This window comes from Polyergus mexicanus, unplaced genomic scaffold, assembly GCF_030449975.1.
Source record: "Polyergus mexicanus isolate NDT 795.1 unplaced genomic scaffold, iyPolMexi1.0 SCAF_22, whole genome shotgun sequence".
In the NCBI taxonomy this organism is placed as follows: domain Eukaryota; kingdom Metazoa; phylum Arthropoda; class Insecta; order Hymenoptera; family Formicidae; genus Polyergus; species Polyergus mexicanus.
In genome coordinates, this window is record NW_027223342.1 from 1,488,227 (window position 1) to 1,513,424 (window position 25,198).

Below are 25,198 nucleotides of genomic sequence, written 5' to 3' on the forward strand. Positions count from 1 at the left end.
AAGCAGTGGTATCAACGCAGAGTACTCTCAATCGCTGGCTGCAAACCTTCGCCGGTTATCGCGTTTGTTGCCCGTATATGCCAGGGTTTATTCTGTATTCGCTCGAGTCCCAGTCCAGCGACCAGCTTTACCGTGGTCAAGGAGTCGGGTAAATCCATCTTATTCGCCAAGAAAAGGATAGGTATCTTGCGACCTGAAACGTATATTTTGCGTCAGAGTTTCGCGCGAGCTTTGTGTAATCATCGATCTAAATTCTAATTGCTTGTTGCATCTCGAATTTCGAACAATTCAAGGATTGTTGCGAAAGCACTTGCGTGTGTGTCTCTCTTCTCTCTCATTTTTTCTTGTTATTTTAAATAAATTTATTATATCATTATTTTTTATTACAGCAACTTCTGATGATATTAATTTTATCATTTATATCCATGAAGAGAAGATGATACACACACACACACACACACACACACACACACACACACACACACACACACACACACACACACACACACACACACATATATATATATATATATATATACCTGCCACATCGGGATGTTGCAAGAGCATGTCCAATTCTTCCTTCACGACAACTAATCGAAGTTTATCGCTACTGTCAATTATAAAGATAATCCCGTGGCAATCTTTATAATAATGCTCCCACAAGGACCTATGACGATCGTGACCCGACATGTCGAAAGCGGTGAAATTGACATTCTTAACTGAAACAACATAACTTTGGCTTATTATACCGAAGTAAAAGCTGGGTATTAATAATATATACATGTGTATTATTTATTATTATATACACAAATATTATATAAACAAAAGATTCGTGTGAAAACATTATTTTTATACATGTATAAATTCTATTTCACGTGCAATTTGATAAAGGTAAATTTTTGAATTCTTTTTCTTTTTCTTTTCGAAGAATCATTTTTTATGAAATTCAATGCAATTTTAATTAAAATCTTATTATTTATATCGTCAAGCATCATTCATTATTATGCGAAAAAATAATTGGTCGCATAAATAATAAATATAAAAAAGCGCCATCTAGAAATACTTCCATATTTCTCAGGAGTCCGAGATGAAAATATTTGAGAACCATCATATTGAGGGTGAATCCAGTACTACACTCGCTCCTTAAACGGCTATTCGTGATTGGTGTATACTTTTAGACTTTGGATAAAAGTAGAATGATACACCAATCACGAACAATCGTTCATGAATCGCTCGTTACAGTATTGAATCATCCAACTGTTCTTTTGGCGCGCGAGTTTGTTTAAAATCGTTCAACACTGTTATTATTGCAAATGATATACGAGTAATTCGTGTAACGGAAAATGCAAGCGCATAGCTCTCCCGTCAATAATGATACGAATGTCGAATCGGCTGATGAAGGTGCACGAATTGTTTGTCGTCAAATATCCTAACCCTATTCAAACGACGAAGGAGTAACCGATTTTTCGATTTTTAGATTCGACGATCGCGGAAAAGAAAAAACTGCTCCGAGAGATACAGGAGTTGGAATGCATAATTCAAAAATGCGAATGGGAACTGGAGACGTTACGTTTTGCAAATGTGGAGGGACATATATCCGAATCGCAAAACTGGGAGACTTCATCACGTTCCAGAGAGATACCAAATATCGAAGTTGATTTGCGAAATGATCTATATAATTTCGCCGGTCTTCGTTGCGTCAAATTTCGGAGGGATGAAGTCGTATTCAACTTTACATCGACGAGCGAGCGACAGAAGAAAGATATATACGCGATACAGATTTGCATTAAGGATAGAAAAGGCCATTTGGGGAAATGGATACTGCCAATGTCGATTGATGTGAATGAGATGCTGACCAAAATACCTATCGACAAATTGGAAAATTTAAGTCCTTTTCTAAAGAGTTGTAAACACGATATCGACTGTTATATCGTTCGGCAAGAACAGTTCCTGTCATTAAAAGTATATTTATGCATTATGAGAATGAATGGTATAAAATTATATACAATATGCTAATGTTAACAAATCACGAATAATGTCTGTTTTAGAAACATATTTCGCATATGAAGCATTGTGCTCTACAGTCTAACATGGGATATACGCACATCATTTTAGAATTGTATGGTGTACATGACATAGAAAATGATAGATATATGAACTTAATAATATACTTACTGTATCATTCGGATAAAGCAAGACCATATAAAATTAACATTGATGCAATGGAAAAAAACAAACTAAGCGATGATGTAAGACAACGATTGAAAATATACTTGAATGAGTTCAAGAAAACAGATTTACAAACAGCATTTGACAAGATTTTAACAGAAGATTCTGGGTTTATATGGATGAACAACTGTGACAGTCCATTAGAATTAAATGTACAGCATTTAAATATATATAAGTTTAAATAAAAAATGATTTTCAACTTATGATTAAAATATATTTTATTATAATTTTTTTTTTTTCCCCAGGATACTAGCAGTTGTGAAAGCCTTTTAGTAGAATTGCAATTGGTTCGAAAAAGATCACTGAGAAAAAGCAAGAGAAGACGTGAACTGCAGAAGAAGTGGAATGAAAAGAAAAATTTAAAACATATTGAATCTTCAGAAAGTAATGAGGAAGATAATCAAACACACACTAAAAGTTCACGGCAAATTTCTATGAGAAAAAATGAAACAGAGATAGTCCCATCTACCTCAAAACAGCAAGAGAAAGTTTATAGAAATCTTTCAGAAGAAACACCATTGCATAAATCTAAAAAAAAATTCAAACAGACAAAATTGAATTTTCAAATCAACCAGATTACAGATTCTGCCAATTCTATGAACGAAAATTCTTTGTTTGTATCAAAACTGCACAATGAACCTGATAAAAAGAAGCCAAAGATGATTCCGCTAGGCACTAGTACTCCATTATATCGTAGTACCAGGAAAAGTAGAAAAATATCCTCATCATCTAATGCAGACGATATCATAAATATCACAGATATTGAAGCACTGAAACAAACTGCAGATAAGTTAAACGACTCTAAAAATAGTCATTTAACAAATAAGAAGATTGTAAAAAGAAAGATGCCAAAATTATCACAAGATACTGATAAACCGATTAGATCATTGTCACGTTTACGAACTGTGAGGACAAATCAACGCCATACGAGAAGTATGAAAAATAAAAATATAAGAAAATAAATATAGAATTTTGTATAAGAGATAACAAAGCATATATCTTGTGGTAACAAATATATATATTTTCTGTGCATTCTTTAAGGTATTTATAAAATTTTCATCATTTATGTTACAATTAGAGTTCTTACAATTAGCCGTATTATTTTTTTAATTTGATACCCTATTGCAAAATAAATAGAGTGCCATTTGAGTTTGAGACTATGCTGGTGCAATAATAAATATGTAGCATTAAAAGCAATATAATTTCACATCTTGGGCACTTTATCGCTCCTCGCTATTTAACTTACATGCGAACTTCTCGACATTAAACCCGACAGTGGGCACTATGTCTATGCAACGGTCATCCTCGCGTTTGAAATTATTTATGACCGTCGACTTACCACTGTTATTAAGGCCCACTACTAAAACGTTTACTTCTTTTTTCCTAAGACCAAGAAGATTCGCTAAACGATCGAACAATCCCATTTTCTTTCGGCGATATGAGTCCTTTGCCACGTTTATCGAACATCAATAATCATCCCCCGTTTATGTAGTACCAGCCGCGGTTTACAGAGGGGTAGAAACATCTCTCTTATGCGACATCTACAATAGAGATTTTAAGCCCTAAGCCTTAAGAAATTGACCAATCACAGTCAAGTATGAGAAGAATACTCGAGCTTAAAATCTCTATTGTAGACGCCGCATTACACCTGCATTAGAATCGAGAATAGGCATCAAGTTTACGTTTGAGAATCACGGGCATAATCTATAGTTCATTCTTGGCACTCTTCGTGTATCTCCGTCAGTGTTCGTGTTGATTCGTGTATACGATATGCGATGACTAACGACACGATTGAATGCAGTCATGCGTGGTCATACGATCGAGTTCGTCGATCGAAGAACTGTCATTGTCAGGTTAAATTGTATTCGTGCCGATTCGTACGATCTGGAGATTTGTGAGTCCACGAAGAAGCTTTTAAAGCAGCTCAGTTGGTTCCTATCAAACTCGAGCTCGTAAGTATCATCCCGAGTTATTAATTATACAAAATATTGTTTACATTTAACGAAAATGGCGAAGTTAACCTCGAAAGAGAGACAGAAAGCATTGAAAGTTCAAAAACTTATTAAAACAGATATTTTATCGGTTTTATCTTGATTTGCATGCAAAATACACATTTTCTCATCAATTTTAGCACAAAATTTGATATTACTACATATTATTACTTATCAAAATGACAGAGTAATGAATTGTCAGAAATTTGTTAGATTACGGTTATTTTGCTGAAAATATTATAAATATACGTGAATACCAGATTTGCAAAACAGTACAAGGTTAAGTTTGCTTTTTAGCAAATTATAAAAAATTAACATATTTTCGACTTTTGTCAGGTGGTTCAACATGTCGAACCCATCAGAGCGAGTCAATTATATGCAAGATAGCAGCAGCGATACAGAGACTGATTACAAAGAGACTGATGGAAGAGGAAGGCATCGTTTGTACAAAAATAGACTGAGGTGAAAATTACATTTAAATTCAGAATCTTTATTCAGTTTTGGATCCGATAACACGAAAAATGCCTATGGAGTAATTTTTATAGAGATTCAGTAACATATTTAGTAAATTCGTTTTAATCGCAATATTACTATTAACATTCAAGGAGTTAACATTTTTGCAGATAAGTCAAATTGCGCTGTGCTATTTGAACGAAAATAAATTACATCTTATTCTAATTTCTTACAACATCATAGATATCTCTCACAATCAGCATGCATTTAGGTTAGGTTTGTCCTTCCAAATCTCTGTTACACGCATGCATATATTCTTAATTTATGTAAAAAAACTTACACGCATTATTCTACCAAAATTGGCAAAAAATTAATTACAGTTATACGATATTCTGAGCTATGGAAAATGCATAATATGCAAATTATATATTTTTAATATTTGTCAATATACTTTTCTTATATAAATATTGTATGTTTTATTAGGAATATATTATTATACATATATACATTTTCAATGCTATATTATGCATTATCCTATTAAATTGCATTAATATTAGTTATAATAGTTTATATTTAGTATTGATATTTAATTATTGCTCAGGATTTGTTATCTTTACTCTATACATGAAAGAAAAATGAGTAGAGATAAAATTTCTTGTATGTTTTGTATATATAATAATTGTATATCATAATAATTAGGAAAAATTGGAGAAATTTATAAAATTGTTCTCATATCAGAGTCTGTTGTATATCAAGAATAGAAATTGTTTATATATACATATACATGCATATAAGATAATTGATAATATAATCTTTTTGAACCAGACTATCCTTGTGCAGTTGCACTTTGACTGAAAATGATATAATATTTCATAACATGCAGTTTTGCATGCTAATTATACCGAAATTTGGATTTTATAAAATCAAATGTTATAAAGTCAAATGAACGAGAATGAAATTCAATCTTTTGCTATTGGCACATGGAAAAATATCTTAAATCATTTTTTTATATCACACGAATTTGATTCTAACAAAAATAGATTGCAAAATATATACAGGACATTCTAGAATTCGCGTATAATTAGTATAGTAGAGATGTATAGTTGCTTGTGTAGTAGCTAATTAGTATAAGATTACGTGGTTGTTCTGTGCATGTATAGTTGTGGTGGCTCGTCGAAGCCGAAATCTTGTCTGGTACAGAGGGACAGCAGCGGCGATCGGCATTGTCATTCTTTCAATTCCGGCAGAAATTCGCAGAGCACGAATCTCATAAATCAGTATAACAGGTAAATGCACGTAATAGATAAAAACAGGAAATTCCCATAAAGTTTTTTCTATATCTATTCTTTTCTAACTTAACAGCCTCGAGAAATTTTTTATTGAACAAAACTGAAATTAAAAGGAGAAGAAATATGTAACAATATCTTATGATAATATCCATAATTTTTATTGGTTATCTAATTCATTACTTTTTTAATTATCATTATACCAAAAATTATTATCAAGAATTTATTTTCTTAGTACAATTGTTAATAAATAATATCTTGCTTTCTATAAATTTCTAAAAAATTTTATGAAAAACATACACGTATATAAACATATAAGATAATATATTTTTAATAAATAATCTTATATGTAATTGATGATGATATTGATATGATAATTATTAATATAATATATTACATATTTTATTTTTTTATATATTATATTATATAATACCAAAAAAAAAAAAAAAAAAAAAAATTACACATTTTTATTTTAAACAAAAATAATTAATAATAAAAATAAATATTTATTTTAATAAATGTTTAGAACAGACAATAAAGAAATTTATTTATTTTTAAGATGTAGCCTGATATATATATATATATATATGTATATATATATATATATATATATATATATATATATATATATATATATATGTATATAGTTAAAAAAGAATTTTTTTATGTATATTTCTTATCTTTTTCTATTACTATAATAATTTTTATCTTTATTATATATACAGCTTTTTTTATTTTTATTTTTTATTTTATTTAGATTGGGAATACACATATAAAAACATAAACATTTATTCCAATAAAAAAAAATAAAAAAATAAATAAAAGCAATTTCTAGCTGTATGTATTTATTTGGAAAAATTATTTTTCTCTTCTAATAATATGCAATATCTCAAAATCAAGCGATTGGGCTTCGCAAGTTGCAAGGTAGGTCTCGCGGATCGCGTTAATTTATATATTACCAGCGATAGCGTTTCTCATACGATATGTATACCAAAGAGTATGCTGCTGCATATTCTCCCTAAGGGAGATTATTAATCTTATCCTCATAGGATTCGCACAAACATTGGCATCACCAAACAGGCTCAGAGTCAGAATCAAAGCAGCAGCAGAGACAACGCCATATCGGGAGGATCGGCAATATTAGGATCTACTACCGGAGTCAGCAATCAACCAGCCAGCGACGAAAGAATCACTCTCATTGTTGATAACACTAGGTAATAGGATTTATATTATAATGTAGCAAATTAATGAAATTTGTATTTAAGTACTAAAATATATTTTTTCTTAATTAAATATAAATTTTTACACATTAATGTATTAATTAAATATTAAAAGTGTAATATTAAAATTTTTTTAAATTAAATCCAAATCTTTGCTATTACCATGTATTTGTATGCATGTGCGCTATAACATAATTATAATACATCGTACAAATACACATACATTTCCTGCAATAAGTTAAATTTGGAGACTTAAGAAAGCTAATTTTACATTACTGAAAAAATATTATGCTTTATTGTACATTTTGAATGTTATCAAAGGATATACATTTATTTATTTTTTGTTTTTTATCTGATTTACTAATTAATTTTTTTTCTTTGTTAAATTTATGTATTTAATCTATTTTATTTATTATTTCAGATTTATTGTTGACCCAGCTTTGTTCACGGTGCACCCCAACACAATGTTGGGTCGCATGTTCAGCTCGGGAGTAGAATATGCCCAGCCTAATGAACGCGGTGAATACGAGGTCGCCGATGGCATCTCTGCCATGGTTTTTCGCGTTATCTTAGAGTACTATAAGGGCGGAGTAATTCGATGCCCTCCAACTGTAAGTGTTCAAGAACTACGAGAGGCCTGCGACTATCTGCTGGTACCCTTTGATGCTAGCACGGTGAAATGCCAAAATCTCAGTAAGTATTATGAACAAATTTATATAATTTTATTTTCATATCTTAAAAATACAAAATTTATTATAAGATATAACGAGATTTTATGTGAGAGTTTGTTTTCTCTCTGTGCTTGTTATATATTAATAATTAATATGAAACACATAACAACAATAATACAAATAGATCAGAAATGATGGAAATACAATTAATATTGTAAATAAAAATTTCTTATGTATCACAAATTAATAGATTAATTAAAGTTAAATCAATTCAGATTGAATTAAGCAATGAATCGAAAGGAATTGAATGTATAAATAGAAAGAACATTAAACGAACAGGAAATGATTGATCTTGCTTGTAAGTTTTTGAGATTAAAAATGTGTATTTATTTTGTTGTTACAGGAGGATTGCTGCACGAATTGTCGAATGAAGGCGCGCGTTGTCAGTTTGAGGTATTCTTGGAGGATCTAATTTTGCCGTTGATGGTGAATAGTGCGCGACGTGGCGATCGCGAATGTCACATTGTCGTCTTGCTCGAGGATGACGTAGTCGATTGGGACGAAGAATATCCTCCTCAAATGGGCGAAGAATATTCCCAAAGTAAATAAACAAAATTTTAAAGTTTCTTCTTGAGGTATTTTATATATGCATCTACTTAGATTGAGAACTCTAAAAAGAGATAAAACTTTAAATGATTAATCAATCGAAGTTTTTTTGTTATTAATTAATGACATTTTATATCAATTAATATGGAAATAATAATTTTGGATACTATATATCAGACTTGTAATATATTTTTATCTTATTTGTTGGAAAAGCAATTTTATTTTTAGCAATGTTTTACTTTTTAGTATTGTTAGTACTCTATTGCTGTTATTAATGCAATTTTACTTGTCATAGCAAAAAGTGGAAATTTACACTATTAATGTAGAATATTCATAATTTTCTGTCTTATTATTTCATAAATATATAATTATAATATGATGTTAAAGTTTAGAAGAGTTAGAAATTAAAAACTTTATATAGATTAACAGGTAGATATTAGAAGATTATAATTACTTTGTGTACTGTGCATCTCACTTAAAATAGATTTATTATATTTTTTAAATCTTTATTTGCTTGTTTTCATACTTTTGTGAAAAAGTTCATATAACTTACTATAGATATAAGTACAACTTTGGAAAGATCTAAAAAGACATGTGCAATTTTTTTAGTTATAAAATTGTATACAATACGCGCTAACCTTGCACATTATCATGATCACTCTGTATTTAATGAAAAATCGATTAACTTTGCCTTTGAAAATGCATAGTGTCTATTAGTTCCACCTATTTTCTTCAATAATGAATGCTCAAGCTAACTTGCGATATTAATACGATCCCATAATATATCCTATATATAATGCTACATACTAAGGAAGTGCTGAAAACATATTTATATACAATCTAACTAGTAATCCACTGTCATAATAAACATAAATATAATAAATACAATAGTAAATATAAATATATAAATATAATATTCTTTAAAAATATATATAAATATAATACACTCTTGAAAAATTAAAGTTTAGTGGGCCTCAATATATGATATTTCAAAATTAAATATGTAAGAATATTTTATGATTTTATTAGGTTATATTTTAATCTATTACTTATTTTTTTGTATTATTTTATCTCTTTCGTTAAGCTATTATTAAATATATAAAAATGCAACAAATTAATTTTTAATTGTTTATTATTTATAATTTTAAATTTATTGGTGCTGTCTTTTTTTCTTTTTTTTTCTTTTATCCATTTTTTTTGACTGAAATCTACCAGATCCTAAATACCGCTAACTTCATATCACATATCATTCTTTATTTATTTTCAGCTGTCAACAGTACGGCAATGTATCGTTTCTTCAAGTATATCGAGAATCGAGACGTGGCCAAGCAAGTGATGAAAGAACGCGGTTTGAAAAAAATTCGCCTAGGCATTGAGGGCTACCCAACCTATAAAGAGAAAGTAAAGAAACGCGCCGGTGGTCGCGCCGAGGTCATTTACAACTACGTTCAGCGACCCTTTATCCATATGTCATGGGAGAAGGAAGAGGCCAAGAGCCGTCACGTTGACTTTCAATGTGTTAAATCCAAGTCAGTGACAAATCTCGCTGAAGCCACGGCTGATCCTGTTTTGGATGCAGCTGGAAATCCTATGCTTCTTCAGGTTGCTGAAGGAGCAATTCCTCAACCGGAAGTGGTTGGACTTCCTATGGGTTCGGATGTTGATGTGGATGGACCTATGGGATCTGGCGATCAAGACTTGGGTCCACTACCATCTGATGAACTACCATGAAAAGTGGAAATAAGCTAAAGTAAGATTTAGGGATTCTAAAGAAGATTCTGAGGAAATCCTATTAAAAAGATTTTGAAGAGAATCTTGAAGAACATATAAAAAAGCTTTGAAGAAGATTTTGAAAATGGTCGAGAAGAGAATTCCAAAGAAGATATTGAAAAGATGCTTACAGAAGACCATGAAGATGATTTTGAAACTTGAAGAGAAACTTGAAGAGAAACTTGAAGAATTCTTGAAGAGGATTATGTTTGACTCTGCTAATTTTGAAGACTCTGCAATCCATTGAATATCGAAGAATCAGATACATCGAACTTTAAAAATTGAAGTGCATTGGATTCTGAAGACTTTATAATACATTGGTCTTTGAAAATAGACATCCTAAAGATTTTGCAAGATGTCTTGTTCTAAAACTTGAAGAAGAGGAAGTAAATCATTTATTAATGAGGTAATTTTTATATTTTTTATCCAGAGCTCATATAATTTCGTACAAAGAAAATTATTTAAATTAAAAGAGGAAATAAACTTGATTGTTCTAATTTGCGTGAACAAGACTTAATTTTTCTATTTTATTAATAATTGAACTTTTTTTTATTACTTTTAAGTCTTTGGTACATGTGATCTCTATACATAATCCTATGGTTGAAAAAATTGATTAATATCGAAAAAGTTATCATGAATTGCAATCTTCATGATTCAATGTATTGATTTTACTTTAAGATTTTTCTTCTTCAAGATCGGTACGATTTTAGAAAAAAGATCTATCGTTATAGAAAAAAGAAATATTTGTAATTGACGATAATAATACGGATATAATCGTTTTCTTTCTTTTTTTAGTGTATATGGCTTTTCGGGATATATTGTATGTGACTATGTTTAAAAAAAGACTCATTAAGATAGATTTCTTCGTCTAGCGCCTCTCTTGTGATATAGCTCTTCTAAATTATGTTTAATCACATTAATTAGAAGGTGCAGACTGCTGTTCTCTTTTCCTCTCCCTTGCGGTTTTTGCAATTTTGTAAAATATAAAATGTTTAGATTTACGATCTTCTTGTATTATGCAAGTACGCTATATATTATCGAATCTTCTACTATCAACCCGTTTTCACGTTCCCATTTTATACTATTATAATAAAATTGAATACGATTTGTCAATAAATTTTTGCCCCCTTTTTATTCCTTACAAAAACTTATTATTTTTGTTACAACTTTTATTCCCCGATAAGGGAAATATTTTAAAGTTGAATGGAGAACTTAAAAGAAAATAAATTCACATAAAATGTATAACCAATATATTAATTTAATTTAATTACTTTTCTTGAATTACAGCTTTGTCTATGTTTTGCATAATGTAACAGATCTCGTTCAAATATTTATAAACAAGAATTTAAAGAGTTATAATTATTTCTTATGTCTTTTTGTATTGTCCTATAAAATGTCTCTAAACGAAAAGTCGTAGAATTGGAGCCACTTAGCGACGTGTGAGACAGTTCTAAAAATGTCATGTTTTAATGATTCATTTTGATAACGGAAATACTTGTTAACAGTCCATACTAGTAAATTCAGAAGACACTTGATATTTTTGAGAATGTGAGACGATCCAATAATGATGCATATGCGAGCTTGTAAAAATACTTGTAAATAGTAATTATTTTGAGCATTATATATACATATAAGATAAGAACATGTGTGAGGTTTTTGAAATAACGCCGAAACCAAACAATACTTTTACATATATTTATATTAACTTTTTGGTTTATTTTTAGGTACTTACGATCTATTATTTCCCATTTATTAAGAAACATCCTGTTCCTCAATTATTTTCAAGCAAGGAAACATGTCTAAATATATTTATTATTGCTTCTAATGGATTTAGAAGCCTCTTCATATGACATATTCTTCTCACGTCAGTGAGAATGATTTTTTTTTAAGAATATGAAATTTATATATATGCACTCTTTTTACAATGTCATATCTAACTTTAACTAAATTGAGACAAAATTATTTTTCTGAGGAACAACAGAGTTAAAAGCATTATATATTATGTAAAAACTATAGTATCATTTTAGAGAGAGATGGAGCTGTCATCCAAATTTATAAAAAAATTAAGTACATTTTTGCCATCCCTCTTTGCTTTTTTTCGCCAAATATCTTTAAATACGATATATCTTACAAGAGTTGTGAAATCACTAATCGCAATGACTAAAAAAATCACCATAAGGATCTGCAATTAACTTCTCATTTACCCCTTCCCTCCAATTCCTTCTCTTGACAAGGCTTAGTAGGTCGTCAAAAAGGAAGTCGTTCGCCGACCCGGGGGCGGCGCAGGCGTCATCAGGAAAGAAGGGATTCGGACGATCAATAAGCGGCGCACTACCCCCGGCTGTGGCCTTAGGAGGGCAGGAGATCAGTAGCGTACGAGCGCGCGAGCCGTGCACGACGAGGGTGCGTGCGTGCGTGGGGTGTGTGCGCATAGAGGGTGAGCCGTGAGCGAGCGAGGGCGAGTGAGAGCGAAATTGTCCCTCTCCTCCTCCTCCTACTCTCCCGGCGTTGCGGGAAAAACTCGCCTCAGCATGCAACCACCGCCGAGAAAAGTAAGAGGAAGTCATTGCACACACGAAAATACATCCTAGATAACAGGGATTTTACGAATTTTGTGCTTTCCTAAAATCAATTTTCCGTGCAACGGGTACGGGAAAAGCACACCGAGTAAAATATATCTAAAACACAAGTCATTTTCCTGTATTATAGGTACAGGAAAATCGATTTTATACACCGAGTGTCAAAAGTAAAGATTAGCATTGATATCGGCATTTTCCATGCCGATATCACAGACAATAGATGAATTTAAAAGATTGTTACGTTATTTTTAATCTCTATATGAGACAATAAAGCAATGTCAAATTTTATACATAATTTTCGGCAATGTATTTTTATATATGAATAATATACAGAATATACCTATACTACACAATAATATAATAGCGTAGTAATATATACTCTCAATTCATATGTACATAAGATCCATTTCTTTTCATACCACTTGGAATAAATTGAAAAATTCTAAAGAATATTATTGCAACAATTTTAATCTCTAAACGATAATAATAATTATATTGATTTTATACTAATTTTAAAATAGTGTAATACGATTATATATATACGATTATATATATATGTACTTGTAATGTTACAATATTGGAATGTAAATTCAATTTTTAACAATATATTTTCTTATAATGGTGGCATTGGAATTTAAATTCTATAGAATTATATCAGTTTTGATGATCAGAAGAAAGAGTCAATAAAGAAAAGAAGACCGCAAAAGAACGTCCAATGTAATCGCTACTAGCACTCTCATATCGAAATCTCGCAAGCAATCTACTTCTGGTTTGCACATTTTGAGTGGAGACATAAAATTTATGTTTAATTATATCAAGTTGGCAATGGATAGAAAAATTTTTATCGATCGTGTAGAAAAGAGAGATTTAAATAATATTTATATTTCTGAATGAAATTATATTACAATTAGTAAAATATAGGCAGCTTATGAATATTATTAACATAATTTATGTAACTGTTACGGGAGATACTAATTATATATACATATGAATGTTACATTTAATTCTTCTAAATTACTAATAATTAATAATAATGGTTATTTTAGATAATTAAAAATACATATTTAATTACAATTATCTCTCTCTTTTGCATAAAATATAATTTTATTAAAAAGTATATCTTTTTGCTAAAAAAAAAATACGAAAGACAGTTTCGTTTAAAGATTGCGTTCGCATAAAATTGAGACAAAATACATTGCATTTAATGGACCATTTCATGTCATTGATTAGATTTTCAATTTGCACTTTAGGTGGAGACAAGCTATAAAAACTCGATAAATGGATGATGACAAAATAATTTTAGGAAAATTAATCAATCTTGAAAATTACTATTTAAATAACAAAAAGAAGATTAATAGATTAGAAAAAGTTCGGAATAATTAATAAGTAATAAATAAGGAGTTTGAAATAATTATAACAAAAAATTGCGATAATATATCTAATTTATACTTTTTTAATGGATCTTTTCTGTTTGATTGCAAGGGAAACTACGCGAAGTTTCTAAAAAATGTACACGCGGAGCAGGCAGCAAAATTGCAAGCGAAAAATCAGCACGAATGTGACCTTCTGGAAGACATACGGTGAAGACATACGATGTTTTACGTAAACATGTTTAAATAATACTTTGGCATTCTGTTACGCCTTACAATTTCCGTTTATTATTCATTATTTTTATTCAACAGAATATTTATGTTATTTATAAATATGTCATATATTACTCTTATAAATTTTTATTTCTATTAATACGTGATATTATTGAAAAGATTATATACGTGTATATGTTAACTATTAATTATAAGTAAATTAAGATACAATCAATTTATACTTATACAATAATTATTTTAAAACAAATTCGAATTTCTTTGGAATATTTTTATTCTAGAAAAAATTTAAGTCAAAATTATTATTTAAACAACATATATTATGAAATTATTATAGAATGTGTATATTTTGAATTCAAATGGAGATTGAGAACATACACAAAATTTTATTTATTATTTTAAAATTATTTTAAAGAAACTTGAAATTTTGTTCATCGGTTCTTTGATAATTAAATAAACAACGATTTCTCTTTCTTTTCAGTAATTTTACGATTAAAAAATCTGCCATTGAAAAATCATACTCTGAGGTAAGCAAATTATTTTGTATAATATATGTGCGCGCGCACTTATATTTTATTTTTAATATAATAAATATTCAGAATATATTTATTGCTATTAACGTGTCTTTTACTATTAATATCTAGTTGTTATACATTGTTACATTAACTATTATTAAAGTATTATACTTATTCATGCAGGCGCTGCTCAAGATATCGTCCGCATACTTAAACAAGAAAATACCGAACATACCAGATCTTAAATTCGATGGAGCCGAAGAGAAATGGTAATTAAATCGTGTACAAAAATAAAGATTTGCATATAACACATATTTCATAAAATTTTAATTTTTTATTTATTTATTTCTTATATTTATTTATCCATTTATATATTATCTTTTATTTTTTATTCTAACTTTTTATTTTTTACTTTAAATTCCTTTGGAATTTTTTTAAGTTATATTTATTGTATCTATCTTATCTTTTTTTTATCTTTTCCATCTTTTCTCTCTTGCTCTTGCTCTTCTTCAACACAACAAATGTTTATCGTAAGTGTTAAAACCGGTATAATTTCGTAAAATTTTTATTCTTATGTGACATACATATTACATAACAATTGCAGAACAATTAACTTGATATGATAAGAATAATCTTTCCGCATCCGTCCAGAGATCTAACGAGATTGGATCTGTTAAAACCGAAATTCAATTGCTATGTTGAATTATTTATTATTGATTAAAATTGAATTAATTGATGATATATATATTAATTTCATGATTATTATGGAACTATCGTGTAACAAAAAAAGTTGAAATCGGCTTAATTCAATATTAATAAGCGTAAGAATTGTTATTCGCGTGCTATAAGAAACAGGAATTTGACTTCTACGGAATTGTACTGGTTTCAATCTCTCTCTGGCTGCTTATCGATCAGGGAAGTTTGCCAAGGAGAAGAAGGGTCATAGGTAAATGGCAATCCGCGGGCGTGCGGTCGAATGATTATAGGAACATGTGGAACGTGTGGCGAACCGTGCTGGAGGAGAACGAGAAGCTGGCGCGCGCGCATCTCGCTGCTGTCGAGGTCTTCCAGCAGCAGATCGCCGATGATGCCAAGAGCCTCAGGATGCATAAATTACAAGTCTCTAAGAAGGTATAAAAAATTTCGTTATTTATTAAATTTAAAAAATATATTAAATTTTCGCGCGATATATATGACATATGAAAATAAAAATGATACACGATACATAAGTTTAGAAAGTGATTAAACTATTAAAATTATTTAAATAGAAAAAAATCTTTTGCCTTTTTATATAAAAGAAAACATATAAAAAAAGTTGTATTGCTTATAATTTTTTTTTTGTTTCTAATAATTGAATTTTTAGGCAATCGACCAATTATTAATAGTACAAAAAGAACTGCAGACCTGTGTTCAGGACGTTGATAAAACAAAGAAATTGTACTTTGACGAAGAACATAGCGCACACGATGTACGCGACAAGGCAAAGGACATTGAAGAAAAGTATATACTTATATCGATATTTTAATTATCTGATATCCGAAAATTAAGTCGTAGTTTTCTAGTCAGATTTTCAAAAAAAATTTTTTTATGTGGTCTCTTAATAAAGTTCTTCTAATATGTAAACTTTAATAGTTTTTGTTTTCTAATCAAAATAAAATTTGACTAAAAAAGTATCACATTTTCTATATTATATTTATATTCATATTATATCAATTTGACTAAATTCTCTGACATATTTTCTTTCTTCCAAATTTTTTCGATTTTCTTGTTTTTTTTTTAACATACTGTATATTGGCATTAACTTCATAAGCCGGCTACATAATTGCGAATGCAATAATTCACATTTGGTCGATATTTTTAGATTGAAGAAAAAGAAGGGTTCCTTTTTCACGTCGATAACGACATTGCAGAAAAATAGCGCCAAGGTATGATTTTTTATCTTTAAGATACTCTTTGATTACATTTTCGACATTTTGAAATATAAATCACCATACGGAATTTTTTGAGATCTTGTAATTTCTTCGAGATCTCTCATAGGAATATAATTTCTTTTTACGCACACACATACACACAAATAAAAGCAACGAACGTGTTTTTTTTCATTCTTTTTTAAAATACATTATTTAATATAGAAATATAATAAAAGAAGAAAATAAGAATATATATTATTAACATTGTTTTTTAGATTACTACAATATTTCTTTATTAATATAATATTTAATCGAAAAAATTAAAATAAAAATATTTCATTAGAAGCATTATAAGCATTTAATAATAAATGCTTGTTTTGATTGTTTTTAATAATAAATGTTATAATTTTTAATTATTTAAACATGGTAATATCTATTGTTAATTAATTTAATAAAAAATAAACTATATGCTTAGCAAAATCAGGATTTATCTGTATTTAATTTCATATCTATAACTGTTTACAGTTTAGTTCGAAGCGAGATCAATTAGAAGAGAAATCAACCGGAGCACGCAATGATTATTTATTGAGCCTCGCCGCTGCCAATGCTCATCAAAATCGATATTTTGTAATCGATTTACAGACCACCATGCAAGTGAGTACTCCATAATATGGTAATATGGGATTGATAGATTTATATAAAAATATTATATAAGATTATATATATATATATATATATATATACACAATTGGAAAAATAAAAATTATTATATTTGCCTTTATTCTGTATTCGCAAAATCGTGATTTTATAACAAATATAAGATATCCATTTTATTCGCTACATTTTCTTACATTACTTAGCATTTGGAGCAAGGAGTTTATGACAAGGTAGCGGAATATTTAACGTTGATGGGACGCACGGAATTGCTCACTTGTCTAGCCACGCAAAATAGCTTCGGCAAAATTCGCGATCAAGCTCAACAGGTACGTCTAATAATTTACAAGTAATAACGCTAATTTGTAAATAAAAATATCAACGAGGGATAGAAAGTAATTTGCGACTTATGATGCTAATTCGCAGCTTACTAGGGAATACAATATTCAATGTTGCTGTTTATACTATCCCGTTTTGAAACAACACATTCAATACGAGTTCGAACCCTGCGATAACGATCCGGTAGATAGGTTTGTAGATCATCTTTATATTATAAGCATTTATACAAATATATGGGTTATATAGAATTATATATGATATATAGATATATAATACATATCAAGAATGTATATTTACATTAAAATACTAACACAAAAAAGAAAATAAATTTCTTTAAACTAATCTTTAGATTTTAATAGTTTGATATGAATAACATTTTTGTCAAATTTAGGATAACTGCCGATCATTCGGCAGCGACGACATTGGGCAATGAAGCACGTCGCTGGTCGACGAAAATTGCCCGCGAGGTCAACAGTATCCGCGAGAACAATCGAAAGCTGCAGGCATTGCTACAACTCAAAGAGGCTGGCCAAAAGGTTTGTAATACTTTGAATATCTTAAAAAAATAATAAATAATCATCAATAATATGAATTTATCATACTAACTTCAAAGAATTATCATAATTCTAAATTTTTGACAAAATTTAGCATTGCCTCTTTCGAAATTTCTATAATGAAAAAGTTTTATGTATTGTTATTATCATAAAATTTTATACTGAGAGTTATCATTAAATGTATGTAAAGGTTGTAATGTTTTTGTAAATTAAATATTAAATTTGTTCTTTTTTCAGACTGATCCGAATGATCCTAATGGTCCAGATTTAGATACAAAAATTGATGATTTAAAACACACTATTCGACGAGCAGAGGTAAAATTCTTATTCCAAACAAAAAAAAAATTATTTATTTTGATATGTATTTAACTATACAATTAAAACATATATATAAAGTTTATATATATATATATATATATATATTCTTTTCTAAATAGACAACAAAACTCAAGGCCGAAGCGAGATTAGAATGTCTTCGACACGGTGGAGGTTTGTCAATATTTTTTATTTTGATAAAATTTTTTGTTGTTTTAAGATATATTAAAAAAAAATAAAACAATTTTCCCAAATTAACTCTTAACCTTGTAATATATAACAAAATTTATAACAATATTTATAACAAAAATTCTCTGATATTAATTTATTAATAATTAATTCAAATATATTTGAAAAGTTATGAATAAAAATTTGTTCACTCTTTTACTAATGCAAGAACCGCAAAAATGTATATAAAGAAAGATATCAGGAAAATTATAAGGAAAAAGGAGTTTTTTTTATATTATAATATGAAATTTAACAATCTTTTCTAAAATCGAATTTATTTTTTACTTTCTTATAATATATTTTTTAATATTTCTTAGAGATTGTGCTAAAAATAATTGTGTATATTATTTCGAATCTTATGGTAAACTTGAAATTGTTATACATGTATTGTATTATAAGATATCTTGTATATTTTGTTTGTTTCGAATTTTACAGTGAATGTGGACGAATTCCTGCAAGAAGCTGAAACGCTGAGCGTTCAAGACATACCTCGTTCGGCCAGTTCTCTCTCTGTCAGAACAGATGCATCTGGTGCAGCGGTAATTATTAGAATGCGTATTGTGCAATTTATCGAATTCTTATTCAACAGAATTGAAGATATTCCACATAATTAAAAACAATATTTTGTATTTTAAGTTTTACATTTTTTTCATTTTTCGATTGCGAATTGAACGCTCATATTCACTAAATACTTTTAATTGTTACTTTCGTGAAAACATAAACTTGCAAATTTTATGCAATGAAAAAATCTTAGGAATATCACTAAATACATCGTTAATAAAAGAAATGTCTATAAAATTTTTCTAATCTTTAATACGAAAAGAAGTATGTGAAATATAACTTTCAGGAACATCCGTCATCGGACTCTTTCTATGATAGTGATGGCGACGGCGGAAGCGATCTAACAACCGTTGAACGACCTGGAAAAAATGCGCCACAGCATGAGGATGAAGTCGAAGAAAGGCAAAGGCACGACAGCGCCGAAGTCGATGGTACGTAGACGATTTTCATATACTATAATTTATATAAATCCTAACCATTTATATATTGTATATATAATTTATTTTATTGTTAATATAAATTTAGTTTATATATTATTTTCAATATCAACACTTACATTTTAATTTATTAATATTAGTTTTTTTCATTATTGAGGCAAATAGAATAGAATTTTTTGATTATATAAGTTTGATATTCTAAATTATATTTTACATCTAGTAAATATTATACTTACAAATATGTATATAGTATTTATTATACATATAGCTATTATATATACATAATTAAATATAAATAAATACGATTCGATGCACTTAAAAATATTAATCATGATTTTATATCCGATGACTTGGTAAATAAGCAAAGATGAAAGACTATCTAAAAAACAAAAGATTATTTATTTTTAGCATTGTTAGAGCAGGAGAAGCAACGAATGGAGCAGCTAACAGCAGGCTGGGACGATCCTACGGCGGTTGATTGGGACAACGAGGAGAAGGACGAGCAAGAAATGACCCACGAGATACTAGAGATGCCTTCTAATCAACCCATATACAAGTGTACTGCTCTCTATTCTTACACAGTAAGGATGTAATTCTACGCTGATCCTTTAGAACAAATTTAAATATGTATAAAAAATATGATATACTTTATGATGAAATACTTTATGAAAAATATATTATTATTAAAAATATATTTTAATGGTTACAGATAGTTACAAATAGGTTTAGAAATTTAATTTGAAAATGTGTGTTATCACAATTATCTTTATAAAAATTTCTATTAAACTTTTAAATAACAATAAGATAACTTAGAGGATATTTTTCGTGAAACTTGAAACATTTTGTTATGAAATATTATATTGTATAAATTATATATTTCACAATTCCTAGTTATAAAGTAATATCCATATTTTCTGGAATATTCTGTGGAGATAGACAAATTTTTTAACGATTTTTAGGCGCAAAATCCCGATGAGCTTTCCATCGTGGAAAGCGAACAGCTGGATGTAGTGGGCGAAGGTGACGGTGATGGATGGTTAAAAGCACGAAATTACCGGGGAGAAGAGGGTTTCGTACCTCAGAATTATCTCGATGTGGAGAGAGAGCCGGAGACTACTACCGGCGGCTTGACCTCGCAGGGTCCGAGTCTGGTTCAACAAATTTCCTTCTCATCGGTCGATTATACGATCGACGATCACGACGCCGTCGATCCCGATGCTGACTTGCAAAGTACTGTTCCGGAAGCTATTATGCAAAATCACATTAGAGGTACATTGAAATTTAGTTATAACTTTTTTATTTGTTTTAATGAGATTTAAAAAATCGGGTGTGTGTGTGTGTGTGTGTTTTGGTTATATTATTTTTATATATTATCTATTTATAAAAAAAAAAGAAACATTAAATATTCTAATTATTTTATATATTATAAATTTTTCAGAAGTAGAGCAATATTGTATCGCACTCTACGATTACGATGCAACGTGCGACGAGGAGCTAAGCTTCCTAGAAGGTGATATCATCAGAGTGTTGAGAAAAGAACCGCATGAAGTGGACGATGGCTGGTGGGAAGGCGAGTTAAGAGATCAGCAAGGCATCTTCCCCTCCCTCGTTGTAGAACCTTGCGCTCCAGATGGGTCCCCTTTGACCCCACAGGTGAAAAATCTCAATATTGTTTCATCAAAGATTATACTTATGTTAATAAAATTTACAAATAAATTATTAGTTGTATAACATTAGAAAGTTATGTTTTATATATTCTCTAAGTATGAGAAATGAAATAAATTATATATCAAAATTATAAACAAAAAATTAATTATATATTGAACGAGAAATTTGATTTCAATCAAAATTATAAGATTATATATCTATAAAAGAGAATATATTTTGGTTAAGATTTTATATTATAATGCAAAAAAATTTATATATATATACACAAATTCAAAAAATCTAAAATAATTAACTTATAATAGAAATGACAGAAGCGAATTTTTATTATTTTAGGAAAATGTAACACCACCGAGCTTTGCACCGCCAGTCTTCACCCCGCCGGAAATACCAGAATTTTTGCTAGCCGATGAACTCGCTCAGCTCGACGGTAATTACAATCACTTTCATTTAATTGTATTAATCATTTATATGCCTATTATAATATTAATATGAATATAATCATAAATATACATAAATATCGTACATTTCATAATTACTTTTTAAAGATCGTAGATCCGTAAATTCATATATTAAGAGAGATCCACATTTTAAAATCAAAAACTTTTAAAATCTAATATAAAAACTTGTAGGGGGCATGTAATGTACTTTATAAGGTATGCAATGAAAGGAAAGGCACAAAATAATACTAGAAAACGAGTAAAATTAGACAATCCCATTGAATACTATATATCAGAAAGTATAATATAAAAATATAGAAATAATAATATTGATAATATTAATAATATTATCATATACATCGAATGTATAATATTATTATATACATCTAATAAGAATTTAATTTTGTTTACACATTTTCTTATTTTATATTTTTCTTTTTTTATACATATTTATTTTAATATATGTCTGATATGTATTAGAGTCACAAGAAAAGTCAGGGGTGAATGACGATGGAGGTTTCATAATAAATCTGTCCAAGAACCAAAAGGACCATTATGGCTCGCAATTTGAAGATGACGAAGCAGAAGCACCAAATATATTAGGTAATTTTCCAAAATTAAATAAAAACCTACAAAATAAACTATTGTAATAGTCAAAATATAGTATTATTAATTATTCGTATTTTAATCTATGAAATACTATAACTTGCTGCACAGTCGTGGAGGTATCAGATGAATCGAATGATAAGGTAAATTGGTATAAAAAATGTATTTTTAGTGAGAGTTTGTTTGTAGCAAAGACATTTAACACATATTGGACAGACTCTATCTATTTGATCCTATAAAGTTGCTTCCACTAGAAGAAATAATGTTAATAAAATGATTAATGTATACAATCAGTCAAAATAAAAAATGTATATATTATGTTTTGATATTATATATTTATATTTTGATATACCATGTAAAATAATTTTTATTACAAAAATGAATTGAGTAGATTGCAAAAATTGAATAAAATATAATGAACCAATATAAATTTTGTTCGCCAGATTGTTATCATGCAGGACTATTAGGCAAAAGTACATTCTAGCATAACAAGGCTTTAAAAAATAATGAAAAAGTGTGTTTTCTACTTTTGCTGCAAAAGAGTCCTGAAAAATTCCATATATGTTAAATTGTCTCATGACCCACTTTTTTATCTTGTGATCTTATATGTGAAACATATATCCCAAAAAATTCTTTTCTTGTAAATTTTGAACAGGTTATGTAAATTTTTTACAACATTCTCTGTATATAAAATAACAAGATCTGGAAAAAACTGCTCTCTTGTAGTATATTAGTGTTAGCATAATTAGCGCAATTAAATTTTTTAAATTATTCGTTTGTCTCTCAAAAAGCGTATATGTTGTTCTTACGAAATATTTATATATTTATATATTATCATGTTACTTATAATTTAATAATGTCTGCTTCAGAGATTAAATCTTTAAAGCATATTAAAGCTTTATTTCTAGAATAAAACGTTATATATTAACATGTTTTTCTTAAATTTAATACAATGTGGGATAGATGGTTTATATGAAGCCACAAAGTTACATTATACCAAAATGAAACTTTATATTCTATTCACAGGCAGAGAAATCCGAAGATCCAAAATCCGCTAACCAAAAGGACGATTTTGGTCTTGGAGTGGCTCAGATCGTCATTACAGCTGCAACTCCAATGGAGGAGATCGAACATCCTTTTCCTGGGGTAGAGGAGACTTCGGAAGATCCAGCAAAATCAGAAACCTCTGAAGCTGACCCTGAAGCTTCAAGTGCTGCCTCGGATCCAAACGAGAGCGAGTGTAAAGAAGAGGAAGAGGCGATTATTATTTTGGATGAAAAAGAGGAAGAAGAAGTTGAAGAAAAATCCACGATCGACGAACTTCCTGCCGATTCAGCACCATTTCCAATCAGCAGCAGTTCCGGAAGTGAAGCGGAATCGATCGCTTCTGGTCCTAGTACTAATGAAAATTCCCAATCGAGAGGAACAGTGGTGGAAGTGACGGAAGAAGTCACAGAAATCACAGAGGAAGAAGAGGAGGAAATGGTGCCAGGCAAAATGCTGGTAGGAGGAAGGGCCAGCATCCCAGATGAGCTTCAACCGGATCAGTTAGAGAAGTTACAAACGCTCAAGGAATCGAATGCCTAGGGCTGACTGGGCCCCAGGGCCCACAATGGCAAGATTACATTGCCTGATGGCCACCCCGACAATTTTCGACATCTCTTGAATTTCTGGCGATCGCCTGAAATGCTAAACAAGAAAGACTAACTAATAAAATTTCAATAAGACTCTGAGACTGACAAGGTTCTTATGGTGATTGAGTAGTGGTGAGAATAAAGTTTTAAATTGTGATTGAATTATCATTAGGATAATGGGCGTTAATAGGTCAATTGGTGCTGAGAAATATTTATATTATGAGATTATAATCATTCTTATGTGTGTCTTTAGTATTAGATTATGATATTTCAACGAGATTCTGTCAATTTTAATCTATAGAACTCTGACGAATTATAGAATTTACATGGGTTTGTTATAAAATATTCAGACTAAGATTTAATCGGATTGCAATCATTTTGAAGATGTAATGTAAAATATATTGAGCAACCGAGCAATATTATGAGAAATCCATTTATGAAGCTAAGTAGATTATCCTATTGATCTATTAACATCCTGGGAAAGAAGAGGGAATGATCTGACAAATCTCTTAATTGACAGAATGATTAAATTGAATAAGAGATAATTTAAGTTTGATAAGATATGTATAAACCAGGACAGTTACAAAGAATAAAAGAATTAATACAAGATCACCATGACACATTACACAAGACTTTATATAAGATCACTGAGATTGATCCATTCATAAAAAGTTAGAAGAATTAACTGTCCTATTTTAGGGCAATGGGCTTTAATGGGTTGATTAGAGAATCTCGACTTAGTGAAATTGACAAAGAGATGAAGAGGAAGAGATTTTTTTGGTAAAAGATAGTGTACAGTGAGACGAGATAAAAGGGATTATCGATATCTATGTACTACAAAGGGTGTAATAACTTGCATGCAGTCGTTGGTGTATATTTCAAGGGAATTACACTGGTGTTGCATATGAAAAGGATTGTGTTATTCGATTTTCCA

General features: G+C 29.4%; 3 protein-coding genes across 7 annotated transcripts; all 3 read left to right on the plus strand.

Annotated features, from left to right (window-relative positions):
* Nucleotides 1-1,252: 1,252 nt before the first annotated feature.
* Nucleotides 1,253-3,244, plus strand: LOC138942505 (DNA ligase 1). Its single transcript, XM_070312749.1, has 4 exons — nucleotides 1,253-1,401; nucleotides 1,478-1,962; nucleotides 2,049-2,381; nucleotides 2,475-3,244. Exons 1-4 carry the CDS (start codon nucleotides 1,344-1,346, stop codon nucleotides 3,189-3,191), a joined length of 1,593 nt encoding a protein of 530 aa, XP_070168850.1. The 5' UTR covers nucleotides 1,253-1,343; the 3' UTR covers nucleotides 3,192-3,244.
* A 702-nt stretch (nucleotides 3,245-3,946) lies between these two features.
* On the plus strand, nucleotides 3,947-11,997 carry LOC138942507 (BTB/POZ domain-containing protein 10-like). Of its 2 annotated transcripts, XM_070312750.1 has the most exons (7): nucleotides 3,947-4,181; nucleotides 4,557-4,682; nucleotides 5,834-5,959; nucleotides 7,009-7,173; nucleotides 7,601-7,872; nucleotides 8,254-8,451; nucleotides 9,724-11,994. In XM_070312750.1, exons 1-7 carry the CDS (start codon nucleotides 4,033-4,035, stop codon nucleotides 10,185-10,187), a joined length of 1,500 nt encoding a protein of 499 aa, XP_070168851.1. In that variant the 5' UTR covers nucleotides 3,947-4,032; the 3' UTR covers nucleotides 10,188-11,994. The 2 variants fall into 2 exon arrangements, with proteins under 2 accessions (XP_070168851.1, XP_070168852.1); XM_070312751.1 differs by lacking the exon at nucleotides 5,834-5,959 and having other exon boundaries at nucleotides 9,724-11,997.
* Nucleotides 11,998-12,317: 320 nt separating this feature from the next.
* On the plus strand, nucleotides 12,318-25,175 carry LOC138942504 (protein nervous wreck). Of its 4 annotated transcripts, none has more exons than XM_070312746.1 (22): nucleotides 12,320-12,778; nucleotides 14,288-14,407; nucleotides 14,888-14,933; nucleotides 15,105-15,190; nucleotides 15,908-16,052; nucleotides 16,285-16,421; nucleotides 16,783-16,846; nucleotides 17,357-17,485; nucleotides 17,692-17,814; nucleotides 17,912-18,015; nucleotides 18,216-18,360; nucleotides 18,616-18,693; nucleotides 18,816-18,867; nucleotides 19,357-19,460; nucleotides 19,769-19,913; nucleotides 20,328-20,500; nucleotides 20,879-21,188; nucleotides 21,358-21,572; nucleotides 21,921-22,014; nucleotides 22,505-22,627; nucleotides 22,742-22,773; nucleotides 23,657-25,175. In XM_070312746.1, exons 2-22 carry the CDS (start codon nucleotides 14,313-14,315, stop codon nucleotides 24,215-24,217), a joined length of 2,961 nt encoding a protein of 986 aa, XP_070168847.1. In that variant the 5' UTR covers nucleotides 12,320-12,778; nucleotides 14,288-14,312; the 3' UTR covers nucleotides 24,218-25,175. The 4 variants fall into 4 exon arrangements, with proteins under 4 accessions (XP_070168849.1, XP_070168847.1, XP_070168846.1 ...); XM_070312745.1 differs by having other exon boundaries at nucleotides 14,288-14,385; XM_070312748.1 differs by lacking the exon at nucleotides 22,742-22,773 and having other exon boundaries at nucleotides 12,318-12,778; nucleotides 14,288-14,385; nucleotides 23,657-23,784.
* Nucleotides 25,176-25,198: the final 23 nt, after the last annotated feature.

Bases quoted from the DNA above. Each gene is read 5' to 3' on its own strand.
- LOC138942505 (XM_070312749.1), top strand. From the start codon at position 1,344: ATGCAAGCGCATAGCTCTCCCGTCAATAATGATACGAATGTCGAATCG. The intron at 1,963-2,048 runs GTATATTTATGC...TGTCTGTTTTAG, and splicing joins AACAGTTCCTGTCATTAAAA to AAACATATTTCGCATATGAA. The intron at 2,382-2,474 runs GTACAGCATTTA...TTTTTTCCCCAG, and splicing joins ACAGTCCATTAGAATTAAAT to GATACTAGCAGTTGTGAAAG.
- LOC138942507 (XM_070312750.1), top strand. From the start codon at position 4,033: ATGCGTGGTCATACGATCGAGTTCGTCGATCGAAGAACTGTCATTGTC. The intron at 4,683-5,833 runs GTGAAAATTACA...GTGCATGTATAG, and splicing joins TTGTACAAAAATAGACTGAG to TTGTGGTGGCTCGTCGAAGC. The intron at 7,873-8,253 runs GTAAGTATTATG...TTGTTGTTACAG, and splicing joins GGTGAAATGCCAAAATCTCA to GAGGATTGCTGCACGAATTG.
- LOC138942504 (XM_070312745.1), top strand. From the start codon at position 12,758: ATGCAACCACCGCCGAGAAAA. The intron at 19,461-19,768 runs GTAATTATTAGA...TATAACTTTCAG, and splicing joins CAGATGCATCTGGTGCAGCG to GAACATCCGTCATCGGACTC. The intron at 19,914-20,327 runs GTACGTAGACGA...ATTTATTTTTAG, and splicing joins CGACAGCGCCGAAGTCGATG to CATTGTTAGAGCAGGAGAAG.